Source organism: Rattus norvegicus, chromosome 11 (genome assembly GCF_021556685.1).
Source record: "Rattus norvegicus strain SHRSP/BbbUtx chromosome 11, alternate assembly SHRSP_T2T, whole genome shotgun sequence".
NCBI classification, from domain to species: Eukaryota; Metazoa; Chordata; class Mammalia; order Rodentia; family Muridae; genus Rattus; species Rattus norvegicus.
The window spans coordinates 69,431,948-69,448,033 of NC_141544.1; the positions used below are offsets into that span (position 1 = coordinate 69,431,948).

Sequence of the window (16,086 nt, forward strand, 5' to 3'; positions counted from 1 at the left end):
ACAACTAAGTAGCCGGTGTTGGTTCAGACTTCTAGAGTCTGACCCCGAGTAGGTTATTTTAGGTACATTTAAGCACAGCACTATTTGATGAAAACTTAGTCTGGTGACAATTAACTCAATCGCATGTGTACAACAAAGCATACATAAATCTCTTTGAGGAACAAATTAAGCTAAATACAGATTGGACACGACTACATGGAAACTGTTTACAAAATCCACAAAGGTAAATTCTACAGATTAACTGAGGAAAACAAGATTACAGTAAGAGTCTGAGGACCCCATGCTGGAAAAGTCTCTAGCCACACAGAGAGTGAAAGGACACCAGGGTATTAAACATGTTTGCTCCCAGACTGGTACAACCATTCTGGAAATCAGTCTGGAGGTTTCTCAGAAAATTGGACATTGCACTACCTGAGGACCCAGCTATACCTCTGTTGGGCATATACCCAAAAAATGCTCCAACATATAACAAAGACACATGCTCCACTATGTTCATTGCAGCCTTATTTATAATAGCCAGAAGCTGAAAAGAACCCAGATGCCCTTCAACAGAGGAATGGATACAGAAAATGTGGTACATCTACACAATGGAATATTACTCAGCTATCAAAAACAATGACTTTATGAAATTCATAGGCAAATGGATGGAACTGGAAAATATCATCCTGAGTGAGGTAACCCAATCACAGAAAAACACACATTGTATGCACTCATTGATAAGTGGATATTAGCCCAAAAGCTTGAATTACCCTAGATGCACAGAACACATGAAACTCAAGAAGGATGACCAAAATGCGGATGCTTCACTCTTTCTTTAAAAGTGGAACAAGAATACCCTTAAGAGGGGATAGGGAGGAAAAGTTTAGAACAGAGGCTGAAGGAACGCCCATTCAGAGCCTGCCCCACATGTGGCCCATACATATACAGCCACCAAACTAGATAAGATGGATGAAGCAAAGAGGTGCAGGCTGACAGGAACCAAATGTAGATCTCTCCTGAGAGACACAGCCAGAATACAGCAAATACATAGGTGAATGCCAGCAGCAAACCACTGAACTGAGAACGGGACCCCCGCTGAAGGAATCTTAGAAAGGACTGAAAGAGCTTGAAGGGGCTTGAGACCCCATATGAACAACAATGCCAAGCAACCAGAGCTTCCAGGGACTAAGCCACTACCTAAAGACTATACATGGACTGACCCTGGGCTCCAACTGCATAGGTAGCAATGAATAGCCTAGTAAGAGCACCAATGGAAGGGAAGTCCTTGGTCCTGCCAAGGCTGGACCCCTAGTGAATGTGACTGTTGTGGGGAGGGCGGTAATGGGGGGAGGATGGGGAGGGGAACACCCATATAGGAGAGGGGGAAGGCCTAGAGGGATGTTGGCCTGGAAACCGGGAAAGGGAATAACATTCGAAATGTAAATAAGAAAATAAGAAATACACAATTTAATAAAGATAGAGAAAAAAAAGAAACTAAGGAATTAAAAAAAAACAAAAACAAAAACAAAAACAAAAACAAAAAAAAAAAAAAAACAGGTCTGCTCCCGATCTTTTGGGTAACAGGTTATACATTCCTGCCTTTGAAGGAAGAACCCTGTGTGTTCCCTGAGTGCCAATCTGTGAGCACAAGGATCCCAGTGTCCCTTACCCAATATAACCACTATGAAAATAAATACAGGGCTTTTCATTCTTTTAAATAGAACTATCATAGTTTCCATTCAGTCTGTCCCTGAAAGACTCTTACAGAGATACCTACACACTCATGTTTATTGCTTCATTGTCCTCAGTGGCAAGGAAATGACAGACAGTGGGATTTTGTTCAGCCATAGAGAAAACTGAAGTGAGATTTTCAGGGAAGAGAAGCAAACTCGAAAGTGTTACATTAAGCTGTCTGTATGAGGAGCGTGTGTGAGTAGACTGTATGCAACCAGAGAGAAGCTGAAAAATGAAATGTGGAGAAAACATGGTAAGGCAGTGAGGTGCACATGAGGTAAGAAAGAACAAAGGAAGGAAACCATGGGATGGATGGGTGAGTGCAGGGTACAAGGGGAGGCCAAGGACATTCGGAAGGAGTAGGGAGGGAAAGACATATTTGTTTAAAAATATATAAGGTAACCTAATGATAATTAGAAAGCAAAAGCAATAAGAAGGGCAAAGGCCTTTTAACCAATGTAAATGTGCATGAGTGTGGGTTTATATACAAACAAACATGCCTTTTCCCCAAGGCAGGCTAATTTACCCTGCTGCTCGGCTGTCTTTTTAACAACTCCCTAATGTTGTCTGTATACTGTAAACCCAGCTTCACATTCCAACTGAGCCTGCTATTTGCCATGAGATGGTGTAGGAAAAATTCCTCTCATGTCATCCCTCTTCGCTTGAATACTGTTTGATGGTCTTTGAGATAGTTGCCTCAAAGAGGAGGAGAGACAGGCTGTAGAACTTTACATCGAGGGCACAGTGGCTGTTCGTTTTCCTTCTGCATTGATAAAAACTCCTTAAGGACCACTTCTCCAAAGACAGGAGTAATGCCACCCTCTGTATGTGAGGCAGTTGGGTTTTACCTTTTGTAATGGTTCGTATATGCTCAGCCCACTATTAGAGTGGCACTATTAGAAGGTGTGGCCCTATTGGAGTAGGTGTGTCACTGTGGGTATGGGCTTAAGACTCGCACCCTAGTTTCTTGGAAGTGACTAGTCTTTGGATGAAGGAGTAGAACTCTCAGCTCCTCCTGTACCATTCCTCCCTGGATGGTGCCATGTTCCCGCCTTGATGATACTAGACCGAACCTCTGAACCTGTAAGCCAGCCCCAGTGAAATGTTGTCCTTATAGGAGTTGCCTTGGTCATGGTGTCCATTCACAGCAGTGAAACCCTAAGACACCTTTGCTTGCCTGTTTTGAAGTAGGTCCCCTGCTTTGATAAGAAGTCAGTCGGGTTAAATGAAATACCTCAGAGCAGCTCAGCTCTATCTGCAGCTATAAAGACAATCACAAGAATTCTCATTACATTTTATAGATTTCTAATATTCGTCGTGTGTGGTCTTAATATAGTATGCAAAGTATTTTTGTTATTTTAGGCTTAATATTTTCTATGTTTTATAAAAATATTCTACTCTTCCAAGTTTTCCCAAGTTCACATGTTGTTTCCTTGTTTGTTTGTTTACAGTGGTAGAGGTTAAAGAAACCTTATGCTTTAGGCATTCTGGGCCCAAACCTTGTTGAAACAGTCTCTGATGTACTATCATTTGGGTTTAGTTCAGAAGAACAGAAGGCAGCATTTATAAATGAGTTGGTATTAGTGCCACCATCTTTCCTGTATACCAAAAAAAAAAAAAAAAAAAAAAAAGGATCCAAAATCCATCAACCATTGACCATGATGATGGAGCCAATGGGAGACACCTGGCAAGATCATGGGGAACTTGTGGGGAAGGCAGTGTAATCGTCCAGATGACCAAACTGCTGTTCCGCCTCGGTTGTCCCTTTCTGGTGCTTCCTCCCCTTTCTTTCCATCTCTATGCCTACCAATTAGCTATCTCTGTAGCTGTTCTCTCCTTGTCTGAGCTTATGTATAAGGAGAAGTCTTTCCAGTTTTGTGTTCTGGATTCTAGCAGAATGTATAAAAAAAATAGCATACGTGATTTTAATTATTTATTCTCCATGGAGTCTAACCTTCAGGGTGATATCATGATTAAGAATGGCAATGTCAAACCATTACTTGCATAAGCCAAATCTTTCAGTAACTCCCAACTTGGTCTTCTCAAATTTAGGAATGTTTCTGGAATAGGATCCACTCATGTTCTCTTTTGTCTGTCTGAAGACAGTCTGTGGCAAGAAGCAAAGTAAAGGAGCTTATGCATGAAGTACCAAGAAAAACTATAACACATCGTGTAGCTGCAGTAGGACCGGGACCCAGACAGAAGAACTAGTAAGGTTGAGTGAGCTCAGACCCAGGGAATCTCAGACTTGAGATCTCAAGTCTCGCCACTCCCTATCCATTTCTGTACCTGCTCTAAGTATCCATGACACCCCATTGAGAGGACAACACCAGTTAGTCACCTGGAGTCCTTCCCCATGCAAATAGAGCATCATTAACATCTCAAACTGAGCCAATAGGAAACTCCTACCCCTAAATCCCACCCCACTCCTCAGTGTTTATGAAGACCCTGTAGACACAGAATAAAGCTCTCACAATGATGAGATCATCAAGGCTCATGTGGGAGTGACTGCTTTTACTGAGCTGTAACACTAGGGGAAAAGTTCGATCTGAAGCATTCATTGCTAGGCCTTGGGACTGCGTGGCTGGCCAGGCTCACACCACCACTGCTACCACTGTTGCTGCTGTGGTAGCTGACAAAAGACCTGGGACCTTGGCTATCTGCCCTGCCCAGGTCACCCAAAACTCAATTCTTTGCTAAGAGCTGCAAAAGAACATCATATGGCATAGAACTGTTGTAAATATTTTTAGACTGACATTTCAAGTGTTAAGCCATCTGAAGCCAGATATGGTGATTCATGCCTTTAATCCCAGCATTTGGGAGGCAGAGGCAGGTGGAACTTGTGAGTTTCAGACAAACCTGATCTACATAGTGAGTTCTAGGTCAGTCAGAGCAACACAGAGAGATCCTTTCTCAAAAGGAAAACTAAGCCATCTGTTTCCTTCTGTGTCTATCCAGATGTTCTACGAAAACATTTGTACTGTGAGTTTTAATATTCCTTAACACAATTTTTTACTTACAAATTGATAGAAGAAATGAAGATGTACAAATAGTTTATATACATTTGCATATCTAATAATAGCTATTATATGAGAAAAGAGATACTACCTTTTGTTTTTCAGTAAAAATTATTTAGCAGCACATTTTCCTCTCTCAAGATAGAGAGTTCTTTTAAATGTCTTAATAATAACTCATGAGTAGGGGAAAGTTTACTATTCCTTTAATCTTGTAAGAACACTGAGAGAAAAAGGCAGGGTATGTAGAATATGGAGAAATTCCCTTATGAAGCTGTCTGCACACAGCTTTAGCAGATGAAGGGGAAACTGGATGGGAATAAGGTTACACATTTCTGTTCAGTAAGGGTATCCATGGTGGTAACTTTCATGATGACGGTAGTCATCCTGGTAGCCATCCTGGTATCCTTGGTGATAACTATGGTAACCATATCCCGCATACTCATCTTCTGGACAGCGCATCCCCAGTGACTGCTGAATGGCCATTTCCTGTCTCCGAAGTTGCATGGAATCAATTAAGTCATACACGATGACCATCGACCACATAGGAGAAGGATACCAAGATTTAACATTGCCATCTTTTCCAACTAGAAGCATGGAGAAGTACTCTGGGCTCACTTGAAAATAGTTGCGGATGTCTTTGACCAGGTGGGCTGGCACATCTTCCCGCTCAACAGTGGAGCTCCCTAGAATAGCATCGTAATGGTTGTTAGTGGATTAAAGAGTCAGAGTTCAAAGATACAACAAAACAAGAGGAAATCACCATGAGAACAGAAGATCCACAAACCTGTTCTCTTTAGCACAAAAGCCAGTCGTTTGCTGGCAGTGTCCAAAGAGCAATTAAATGCCGGGTTGTGCAAGGTTGTTATTGCCAAACCATGGGATGATGGACAAACTATGGCGTCTCTTTTGAGAATGTTACAAAATACAGAACCAAGGCCTTAATTTAATGCTGCCACGTCAACACCTTTACAATCTGTCACAAACAGTGATGCTTCTATTTCTAGGTATGTTTCCAATTAGTACACTTCTTTATAGTCTAGTTTTCCCTTCAATGGACAATGGAAAGCTTGTTTTGTTGTCCAGAGTGAAAAGGAGCATTTATGTTGAAAAACAATGCCTGGATCTAAACCAGTAGTGTGTGTGTGAAAAGAAAAAAAGAAAAGAAAAGAAAAGAGATGGGGAACTATGGCTTTCTGGGGGGGGGTCTACTCTGGTGCTCAGCCAGGGAACTCCCACACTGGCATTTGTTTCAAACTGAGGGTCTGTGTGCAGGAAAGATGGCTATGCCTTCTGCAAGCTTCAGTCTGTAGTCGTTTTCGTTTGACTTCTTTGAGCCTTTTATTGTATTTCTTTACCTTGTGAATGGAAATCAAGGTGCTAAGACCTCATAAAACAATCATGAGATTAGATGATAGAGCATAGTTACTTTGAAAAACCTTAAAACTCGTTATCGAACAAAAGCATGATTTTGATTATGAACGTGGATGTGTTTACTGCTGGTTTCAATGGTTTTATATCAAAACCAAGATTAGTCCTTAGTCCAGCCCCTGCCCCATACACATCACGGACACACAAGCATGCCTGTGCTCACATACTGTTCCCTGGAGGCACTCCTGTCGATTGCATGCAGCCAAACAATGTTTAAAATAATAAACTATTACCATTAATTGGGAACAGTTCTAAAATGCCTCCAACTTCCTCTCCAACGCCCAAAAGCTTCAAAATGGTTATATGTCGCAGGCCTGACACAGAAGAAGAAAATTACAAAGTTAGAGGGAAAAAAAATCTGAAAATGTCTTTTCCTTCCACAGACCTGACAACTGATGATTTTCATGTCACTTAAAATCTGAAAAGAATATATAAGACACACACACACACAAAGAACAATCTGTCTTTGATATTTCTATGACATGGAAACTTTTTTTTTTAAACTGACAAGAGCAGTTACAGATTTTAGGATTAACAAGAATCAAGCAGTTTTGTGTGTGAGGCAGAAGGACTGAGATAGATTTGCTCTTAGAATGATTCATACTGTACAATACCAAAATATGAAACTAATGAAAGTAAAATATCTACCATGAGCTAAGCACAGTGTTGGAATCTGGGGGAAAAAATAAACCTGAAAGTTTCATACCTTTTATGGATAAATTCCGCTCAGAGAAAAAAGCCACACAAACCATCTAAGTGATAGTTTAGGAGTCAGTCAGGTGCTAGACACTTCACATGACTGACAGGTTCTTACTCATGCAGAGTATATATTGGGAAACCCCGGGCAAGCACAGCTGGCTTCCCATCTTCTGCTAAGGTTTCAGCAAAGGAGAGGAGGTCATGCCTTGATAGCTTGTTGGAATTCTTTTGAAGATGAAAAGCATGTGAAGGGACTCAGAAAGAAAACAGCAAGATGAAGAGAGTCTCACCCAGGTCCTTTGAGCTAATGATAAGATCAGTGGAGTTCGTTGCCCAGGGAGAAAATTAAAAGTTTCTATATGGGAGGGCTCCATTAAGGAGGAGCTAACATCAAGGCAAAACACCATTCCCCACCATTTTGTTTTGTTTTTCCACTTTTTTCTTTTCCTGGAAAGGTGAAGCAAGCGTTCTACTCCAAACACCAGTGAGTCATATTTTGAGAACCTGAAGATCATGAATTTAATGACTCCTGGAAAGCATGATTTGTTCACATTTCCTGCGTATAACAAAAGGCTTTGCTTACACTCCTGTGGCACAGGCTTTCTGTGCTAGGATAAAAAACCCAAACAGCCCCACCTAGCTCTTGAGAAGGTATCTACAGAAAAGTGGCAAACCATGATTTTACTTGGCATCATTGTATCTTTGACATGGGCCACACTCTGCAGCCCAAGCTAGCCTGGGACTCAAAAATCCCTAGTTTGAGTCTCTTGGCGATGAGATTACACGACCTCTGGAACAGCAGTCAGTGCTCTTAACCACTGAGTCATCTCTTTAGCCCCCAAGTGCAGTTTTATAATTGTGCCATAATCAGAGACATGATTCTTCCTACTTGAAGTATCAGAATGGTCTGGATTTGTAATGTTATAATGATGAATTTTTATATCAGTGACAGGAAAGCAGCCCTCCCATACATACCTCTAATGATTCAAAGCCCTCCTCTTGGCAGCTGCAGGGCTCACGGTGTCAGCTGTGACACTGGCACTATTGACCTCATTGTCACCGCAAGTCACAGTGAACCTACTAATAAGTTCTGTATACTGTACATATATTTCCATGGCAAGATTTAAAATGATTCTAGTGCTTTTAGTTAGCCCAGCAGAAAATGTTTAGCAAATAAGGTGCCATGTTATTTCTCAAAATATTGATATTTGCAACAAGTAGAAAAGAAATGTTCCCTTTCTGATTTGGCTTTAAAAGGTTCAGAAATAGACACAGTAACACACACCCAAAATTCCAGCAGGGAGGAGGATAAGGAATCTGGAGTTACATAGTGACATTCTGTTTTTAAAGAAATAAGCATTCTGTTGCATTAATTCCTAGAACAAGATCTGTATATGGGAGAGTACCCAACATTAGTAGCCAGGACCCAAGTATCTGATAAGTGATACTGCTGGCATTTCATCAACTTAAGACGTTTTAAAAACTGGCTTGCCTAGCAAGGGCAAGGCCCTGGGTTCAGTCCCCAACTCCAAAAAAAAAAAAAAAGAAAAAAGAAAAAAACTGATTAAAAGTAAAGCAGTGGATACTTTCAAACACTTGGAAGGAATGTATACCCGATTAAAACAGTACTTCGAAAGCAACCTTATATTCAGTATAATAGAATACGTGTCTGGGAATGTACATCTGAATTAGAGTATATTTGGATGAGCTAATAGCCTATGTTCCATTTTAGAATCATCCAGAAAGAAAGCGGCATGGGAAAGCAGAAATGAGGTGCCTCCTCCTTACCAAAATTGCATGCCTGACCGTTGAGGGCGGAGAGCTGCTGTGAATAGGCCCAGTCTTCGTCATTGGGAGCAGAGATCACCAGCAACCGCCTCCTCCATCGGAACCTGGAAGAGATGCGGAGGGCCGCTATGACTGCTTCCCACACTAGAGGCCAGTGTAAGGAAACCCAGCAAACATCGGCTCTTGGGTTTTTCCATTCCCAGAATAAAAATCCCTGGCCCACAGAACTCTTCCACCGCTCCCGAAAGCCATTCAGCTGCATTACCGCACACTCTTACTTTTTCCGTGTCTCCTGTATGCCTGAATAGGTTGGGTCATGGTCACCACTGCCTGACGAGGACACTCAGAGTAAAGTGATGCTCTCAGTTATAAGGAACAAAACTGTAAAGGAAGCAAGGCCACCAAGATGACAGAAGACAGATAAAGTCCCTATAGAGTTCCCCCTTGAGTTCGGCAAGAGCTGGGAAATGAGACTATCAACAAGAAAAGACTAGAAAGGGACCACCAAATTTTAAGTACGTGACCACGGCAACAAGAAAGAAAGTGGGGGTTGGGGATTTGGCTCAGTGGTAGAGCGCTTGCCTAGCAAGCGCAAGGCCCTGGGTTCGGTCCCCAGTTCCGGAAAAAAAAAAAAAAAGAAAGAAAGAAAGTGGGAAAGTCACTACAAGGATTAAGGAGGGTTCCAGGAAAAGAAAACCCCACGTATTTTCCTTAGTAGGGGGTTGTTATTCCAGAGGAAAATGCAAGTTCCGATCTCTATCATATCATTGCAAACTGCCCCATGAAGTTCAGGATTTTGATAAAGCCAGCTTCTACTGTTAGCACGGCTGTCATGCTGGACTAATAGACTTTTTTTTTTTTTTTTTTTTTTTTTTTCGGAGCTGGGGACCGAACCCAGGGCCTTGCGCTTCCTAAGCAAGCGCTCTACCACTGAGCTAAATCCCCAGCCCCAATAGACCTTTTATCTTATACATGGACACTTGAATTCAAGTTTGTCATCACTACTTCTTGGATGTCTTTGTGCACGTCACTCAGTTCAACTAAGTCTCAAATTTTCATTATTTCCGAAGTAAAAAGTATATTGGCTTCTACTCCAAAGACATGTTCCAAAATTAAGCTCCTAAAGCCATCAGTATGTTATCCACATGATGCCCCGGAAATCGTGTCTTCATTTACAGCTGCTCCCAGTTTAAAAACCTGTACCATTATCGTACCTTGGACATCACTCATCACAGTACAACATGGCAACCTATTCGATGGTGTCCGTATGTCGTTTTAAAGCTCACTTTCACTGCATAGTAAGTGTCCTTCACTGAGGCTCGGGAAAGCAAGCTGGTTTGCCCCCATTTTGTGAATAGTAAGACATAAGTAATTTGCGCATAGTAAATCTAAGGTAGTAATGGTACCAGAATACAGACTTAAGGATGAAGATGCTGTATTTGTTCTTACAGGGTCCTCAGCGCACTATGAAATAATACAGTGTGCTCCCGGTGGAAAGCTGAACAGAGTTATCACAAACTGGAGGAGTGTCGCTTTCTGCCCTAGGTGCAGGAAACCAGAAAGCATTAACAGTCACCGAGCCAGTGGCCGGCCATTTTGTTTGTGTCTTCTCTTCCTATGCCCTATCTAGCTTCAGGATGAACACGAGAGTTTTTAACCCCCAGGAAAATGGCCTCTTGGAGGGAACAGTGGTTTGGGGTGGAATGAAGGAAAATAATAGTCTAATGAAATACAAGCTCTGAATGGATGTCTGTCTCCTGAGGCTTGCCAAGAATTGCTTGCCGTGACATTGCATTCACTTCCTCTGCTTGTTTTTCTTCAAAGGGAAAGGCAAACAAGGCTCCCCTGAGGATAGGAGATGCATGTTTTGGCACAGATAGAGGGAAAGGAGCATATGAGACAGCCCAGAGGTTCCTGGGAAAAGGAACAGTGGTGGCTGGTGGGTCACAAGCTCTGTCTCTGATCTCCCTGCTTCCTTAGGATGAATGCCAGACCAGAACTGGCCCCTAGCCAGCATGTAACCAGGCCAGCCTCGCTGGCCTACATGGAGCCATAGAGTTATTTTGGTGAGGTCTGTTTTAACTTGTTTACCTGTATGTGCCACTGAATGAGGTTTTGATGGTAGAAGGATGAGACACCTTGTCTCAGACACAACCCAGAGAAGGTTGCTTCCCATAAGGAATGATTGGACTTTACACACTGAGACCTAAGGCCCCAGCTCAAAGGCACTAAAGAAAATAACTTCCAGGGCCCATGACAAGAACTGTGACCCTGCTTAGGTCCCCATTTGGGCCAAATTATTCTTCTGTCACGATATCTTCTCAGTAATGAAACCCTACAAGCTCTGTGTGTGTTTGCTTCTTTTAACTGGCATCCCAAATTAGTGTGCCTTAGCCCACTGTTTGGGCTTCTGTCTCAGGAAGGGTAATTATAGTCTAAAGTATACTGCTAAAGACCAGACTGGCTTCAGGGTCTGGTCACTTGAAACCAGGCTGTGCAGTCTTACCAACCAGTCAGCAAATTTAAGGAAAATTCCCATTTAGGGACTGGCTTGGCCATAGGATTTCTTTTTTTCATTTTGGAGCTGTTTTCTTTTTTTTTCTTTTTCTTCTTCTTCTTCCTCTCCCTCTTCCTCTTCCTCCTCCTCCTCCTCCTCCTCCTCCTCCTCCTCCTCCTCTTCTTCTTCTTCTTCTTCTTCTTCTTCTTCTTCTTCTTCTTCTTCTTCTTCTCCTTCTCCTTCTCCTTCTCCTTCTCCTTCTCCTTCTCCTTCTCCTTCTCCTTCTCCTTCTCCTTCTCCTTCTCCTTCTCCTTCTCCTTCTCCTTCTCCTTCTTCTTCTTCTTCTTCTTCTTCTTCTTCTTCTTCTTCTTCTTTTCCTTTTTTTGTCTTAGCCTAGATACCGATTCTGAATGGTCTACTGAGCTTCTCTCACTGACGAAGTGTATATAAAGGTCCCAAATAATGCCCTGGAATACTGTTATAGCATTTACTAATCACCTGCTTTGTGCTAGGGCCTGGGCTACTGTTACCTTTAGTATTAAGTTGCTATTTAGTATTTGAAGTATTATTAGTATTAATAACAAAAATGCTTTTATCATTTTGCAAATTAGAAAACTGAGTGAGAAAAAAAGAAAGAGAAGGAAGGAAAGAAGGAAGGAAGGAAGGAAGGAAGAAAGAAAGAAAGAAAGAAAGAAAGAAAGAAAGAAAGAGGCAGAATTGCAACACAGGGCTATTTTATTCCAGCCTCTGAGAAATCTGTTTATTCTGTTTTAATTTTTAGGAAAATATTTTATTAGTTCTTTGAATATTTCATACACTATATTCTGATTATATTCACTACCTGTCAACTCTCTCAGGTTTTCTCTCCCCACCCATAACCTCCTACAAATTCAACTTCCAATTCTATCATTATTATTATTGTTGTTGTTGTTGTTAGCCATTAAATATAATTGCATCGTCCAACTAAGCTTAGGAGTTAGGAGTAGGGCCTGCCCTGGAGTGTGGTTCTCCCACCAAGGGTCACCATTAAAGAACACTGACTGTCCCTCTACCAGCCACTATCAAGTGTCAGTCTCTCTTCAGTTGGCAAGTGGGATTGTGTCTCTAGCATGAAGGAGGGACTAGGGATATTTTAAGTTCAGAGGTGGTGGTTAACTGTAAGGAAAATGTTTTCTAGACACAGCAGAGTGGTTGTACACACAAACCTAAGAAGATTACGACACAATCCACAAGACCTGTAAATAAATGTGTACGAACACACACACACACACACACACACACACACACACAATCTAAGTGAATGCAATGGGGTGGGGTGGGGCATTTGAAAATATCCAAACACAAGAATCTATGGGCACCATTTTACATCTGTATGTACAACAGTGAAGGTTCCTGGTATCAACATGAAGGAGTATACAGCAACCCTGGGTAGAGGAAGGGTTCCTTGCTATCATTATTTCAATTTTATAGTGGAAAGATTTTTTTAAGGCAGTTTAGTTAAGAAGTGTAAGGTCAACATGGCGAATGTGCTGCAAACTGAACATGAATGATAAATTTACCTTCTTTAGATGAGTTGTTATAGCCTAGGAGTTCAAGTCATTCATCTTTTAATCCCTTAGTTCTTGAGATCCTGACTAACACCAGGCTGTGGGTAAAGTTTAAGCCCACGTGACTCACATTTAACAGTGAGCCTCCAGCAAACGTTTGCTTCATTTCCGGAGACCCTCAGCCTTGAAGTACAGCTGGGGCCATGCTTATATTGAGATCTCTGTGATTTGATTTGTTGTTAAGTATATTCTTCAGTTTTGTCCCTCTTAGGAACCGACTCAAAGTCCCTATGAAACTTTCACCCAACACTGGGAAAGCTTAGAGCAAAGACTTAGAGCAAAGAAGAAATTGGTATTTTGTTTTTCTTAAGCTGGTCTCTAGGGAATGTCCCAACCCCTGCTGTCAATGGACTTGGAGTAAACACTACTCCCCAGAGAATCCAAGAGCAAAGTCAAGAGGATTTCTACTTCTAGGGTCTCAGTGGAGCAAGGTCAAGAGGATTCCTACTTCTAGGGTCTCAGTGTGGCTTTCGTTGTTTTGCTGTTAGGAAATGGAAAGTCAAGCACAGTGCACCAGTCCCATTTGTAAGTGGAAGAAGACTCATGGCAAACAAAATATGATGTCTACAGCTTGCACTCCTTATGAAAGTTGTGAATTCTATGTGAAGTGCAAAAAAAAAAAAAGACCTCTCTAATATCACAACACCAACCTTTGCAGTTGGAGTTGGAACTGGCCTTGCAACCAGAACCATTTCTAGACACACAGGACGAGGCCCCATAGCCAGGGTGCTCAAAAGATGAGTACATGTGAACCGCCATATTTCTTTGATTCTCAGTCATCAAATTCAACCATCAAATTAAAAAGAAAAAAAAAACAAAGAGAGGAAGAAAGAAAGAGAAAGAAAGAAAGGAAAAAAAAGGATAAAGAAAAATCTCCATGTAAAATTGCACTAGCCTCTTCTGAGAATACAAAGATGATGTACCTGGATAGGAAATTCTCCAGGGACTGCCTCTTGTCCTCCTTGCAGGTAATGCCCTCCTTCTTCTGCTTTTCCATATCTTTGATTCGGGATTGGAAAGTATCGATCAGATCAAACACGGACTTCATTGCTATTGGCACTTCGTAGTATTGCTGTTTAAGAAAGCACAGGATGCATGCAATTTATACCTTCCAGAGAAATCTAGGAAAATCTTTTGACTTGGAGGCTAGAGGGTTTATGGTTTATGAACACTCTTTTGCAATAGTACTATCTGCTAACTGTTTGAAATTGGGCCCCCAAGAAGCAATTGGTATAATTATAAAGAATGGTTCTAATATTCTTTTACTGAAAACCATTTATACCTTCCTTACCATACAAACCCTAAGTTTATTCCCATAATACTGGCACTAAGCTGGTTTCTATTTATGACACCACCAGAAAACATAGACCAGCAAATGAGACCACATGTTAAGGTTGTTAACTTGACTTTCCCACCAAATCCTGTTTTCTTGAGTCATTTAATGTTAGGTCATGTTTGCTGATATGTTCTCAGAAGCAGGTAAGGACCCAACTTACAATTAGATTCATTCCCTTGGATCCCAGCTACCCAGACTTTCAAACATCATGTGATGTGGATATGGACCCTGCTGAGCGAAACCAATATGAGGGCCACCTGAGCAGGGCTTCCAACTTTGTCCCTTAGAGATCATCTAGTTCAACTTCTCCCATGAGAGATGTGGTAACACGTGCAGAGCACATGAATGGAGTGATATCTCCTCAGAGCCACAAAATCACTGCAGGTCAACTCAGCTGTTCTGATGGTGCAGATCACAACCCCCTCCAAACAGATCTTCATGGAAGCTTGCTAACTGTCAGCATCCTAGAATGCTAAAGACTCCAGGACCTTAGATAGTCTCTGTGGGGATGAAATCTAATGCTAGCTGGATCAACTTGGACTAGCCACTTACCCATTCTGGGTATATTTTTTTCTCTGTAAAACAAGAAGGATACTGGCATTTGATTTAGATCCTTAAGACAAGGGTTGCATATTATTTGAGCAGTTTGCTTGGTGTAAGGAAAGCACCTAATAAAGTAAGCTTTTTTGTCACTATTGTGACCCTGTAACTCAGTTTTTGGTGCTCCAGATACTTTGTTGCTACAGAAAGAAAATAAATGGAAAATTCTTGCAGTCTTTGTATCTTAAATCCTGAGGTAAACTTCTAGACTTTCCCTAAAGCAGTGGTTCTCAGGAAGTTTGGTTCCTTCCAAACGGACCTTACAAAGGGTCCAATGCTGGCACCCTTTAATACAATTCCACATGTGGTGACCCCCAACCATAAAATTTTGCTTCTGTTATGAATCATAATGTAAATACCTAAAATGCAGGACATTTGATATGTGATCTCCAGGAAAGGGAAATTTGACCCCCAAAGGGGGTCATGACTTACAGTTGAGAGCCACTGCCCTAAAGGAACCCAATGTAAGTGTAGGGTTTCTTGAAGGAAGGAACTCCCCTGACTCTTGTATTTCCAGGGCATGGATCACTACAGCCATTTAACTCGTGTCTGATAAATTCTCCACATTGGTGTGATGGCAAGATTCAAACTGAATCATGTAGCTGAGCTGTCTAAGTTTAGGTCTCCTTTTCTGGAGAGATCATTTCTGAATCTGAATGACTGAAATACTAGGGGCTGTTTAAAAGCCTTACCAGTAGAGCAAAGTTTTCGGGCTTACTGATCACAAGAAACTGTAGTTTCTATTCTGAGAAATTGTACCACATCACTCACAGCAAATCGCATACCTTGACTCTGAGATCCACATCTGTCAGCACCATGAAGAAGTCATTGTAGGTCATTCCATACTCCTTCCTCAGCTCACTGATGAGATGCTGGTCTACCAAGTCCTCGTCATCCACCACACGCATGGGTTTCTCATTATCTTAAGAAAAGCAAAATGTGCAGCAAAAATGAATATGACAAAAGAGAAAACACTGAAGAAGGTGAGTGGGGACCCTGAAGTTCATCCAGCTCAAACCAGACCATTCTGTCTAGTTTTATAGACTTACCTCACAATGTGTGTGAACAGTTTTACAGTGAACTATATAAAATTAAAACTATACCAATAGTGAATTCACAGGTATAAAGCCACCAAAGGAATATACAAAATACCATTTAAAACCACACCTCTAAAGATGACAGCCCATCTCCGCCCCACGTTCTTGTGAAACAGAAGTGTTAGCATTGAGTTTGCCTAGCATTACTAGAAAACTGTCCATCCTATGAGGCGTTACCTAAATTGCCAGGAAGCTAGACCAGACATGTTTGTTAAGGTTCACTTCCACTATGGATAATTCTGAGTCTGAAGCCTGTATCTGCTCCTCTTTTGGCATATAATTAACTTTGGAGCTCAGTAAACAT

At 41.5% G+C, this 16,086-nt stretch overlaps 1 protein-coding gene across 1 annotated transcript in view; it reads right to left on the minus strand.

The window, feature by feature from the left end:
• Positions 1-4,207: 4,207 nt before the first annotated feature.
• Positions 4,208-16,086, minus strand: part of Ccdc80 (coiled-coil domain containing 80) — a 33,660-nt gene continuing 21,781 nt past the window's right edge. The window contains exons 4-8 of the mRNA NM_022543.2: positions 15,471-15,607; positions 13,673-13,821; positions 8,646-8,749; positions 6,392-6,472; positions 4,208-5,413 (exon numbers count right to left, since the gene is read on the minus strand). Coding sequence (NP_071988.2) covers positions 5,067-5,413; positions 6,392-6,472; positions 8,646-8,749; positions 13,673-13,821; positions 15,471-15,607 — 818 coding nt within the window. The 3' untranslated portion in view covers positions 4,208-5,066. The remainder of the gene's footprint in view (positions 5,414-6,391; positions 6,473-8,645; positions 8,750-13,672; positions 13,822-15,470; positions 15,608-16,086) is intronic.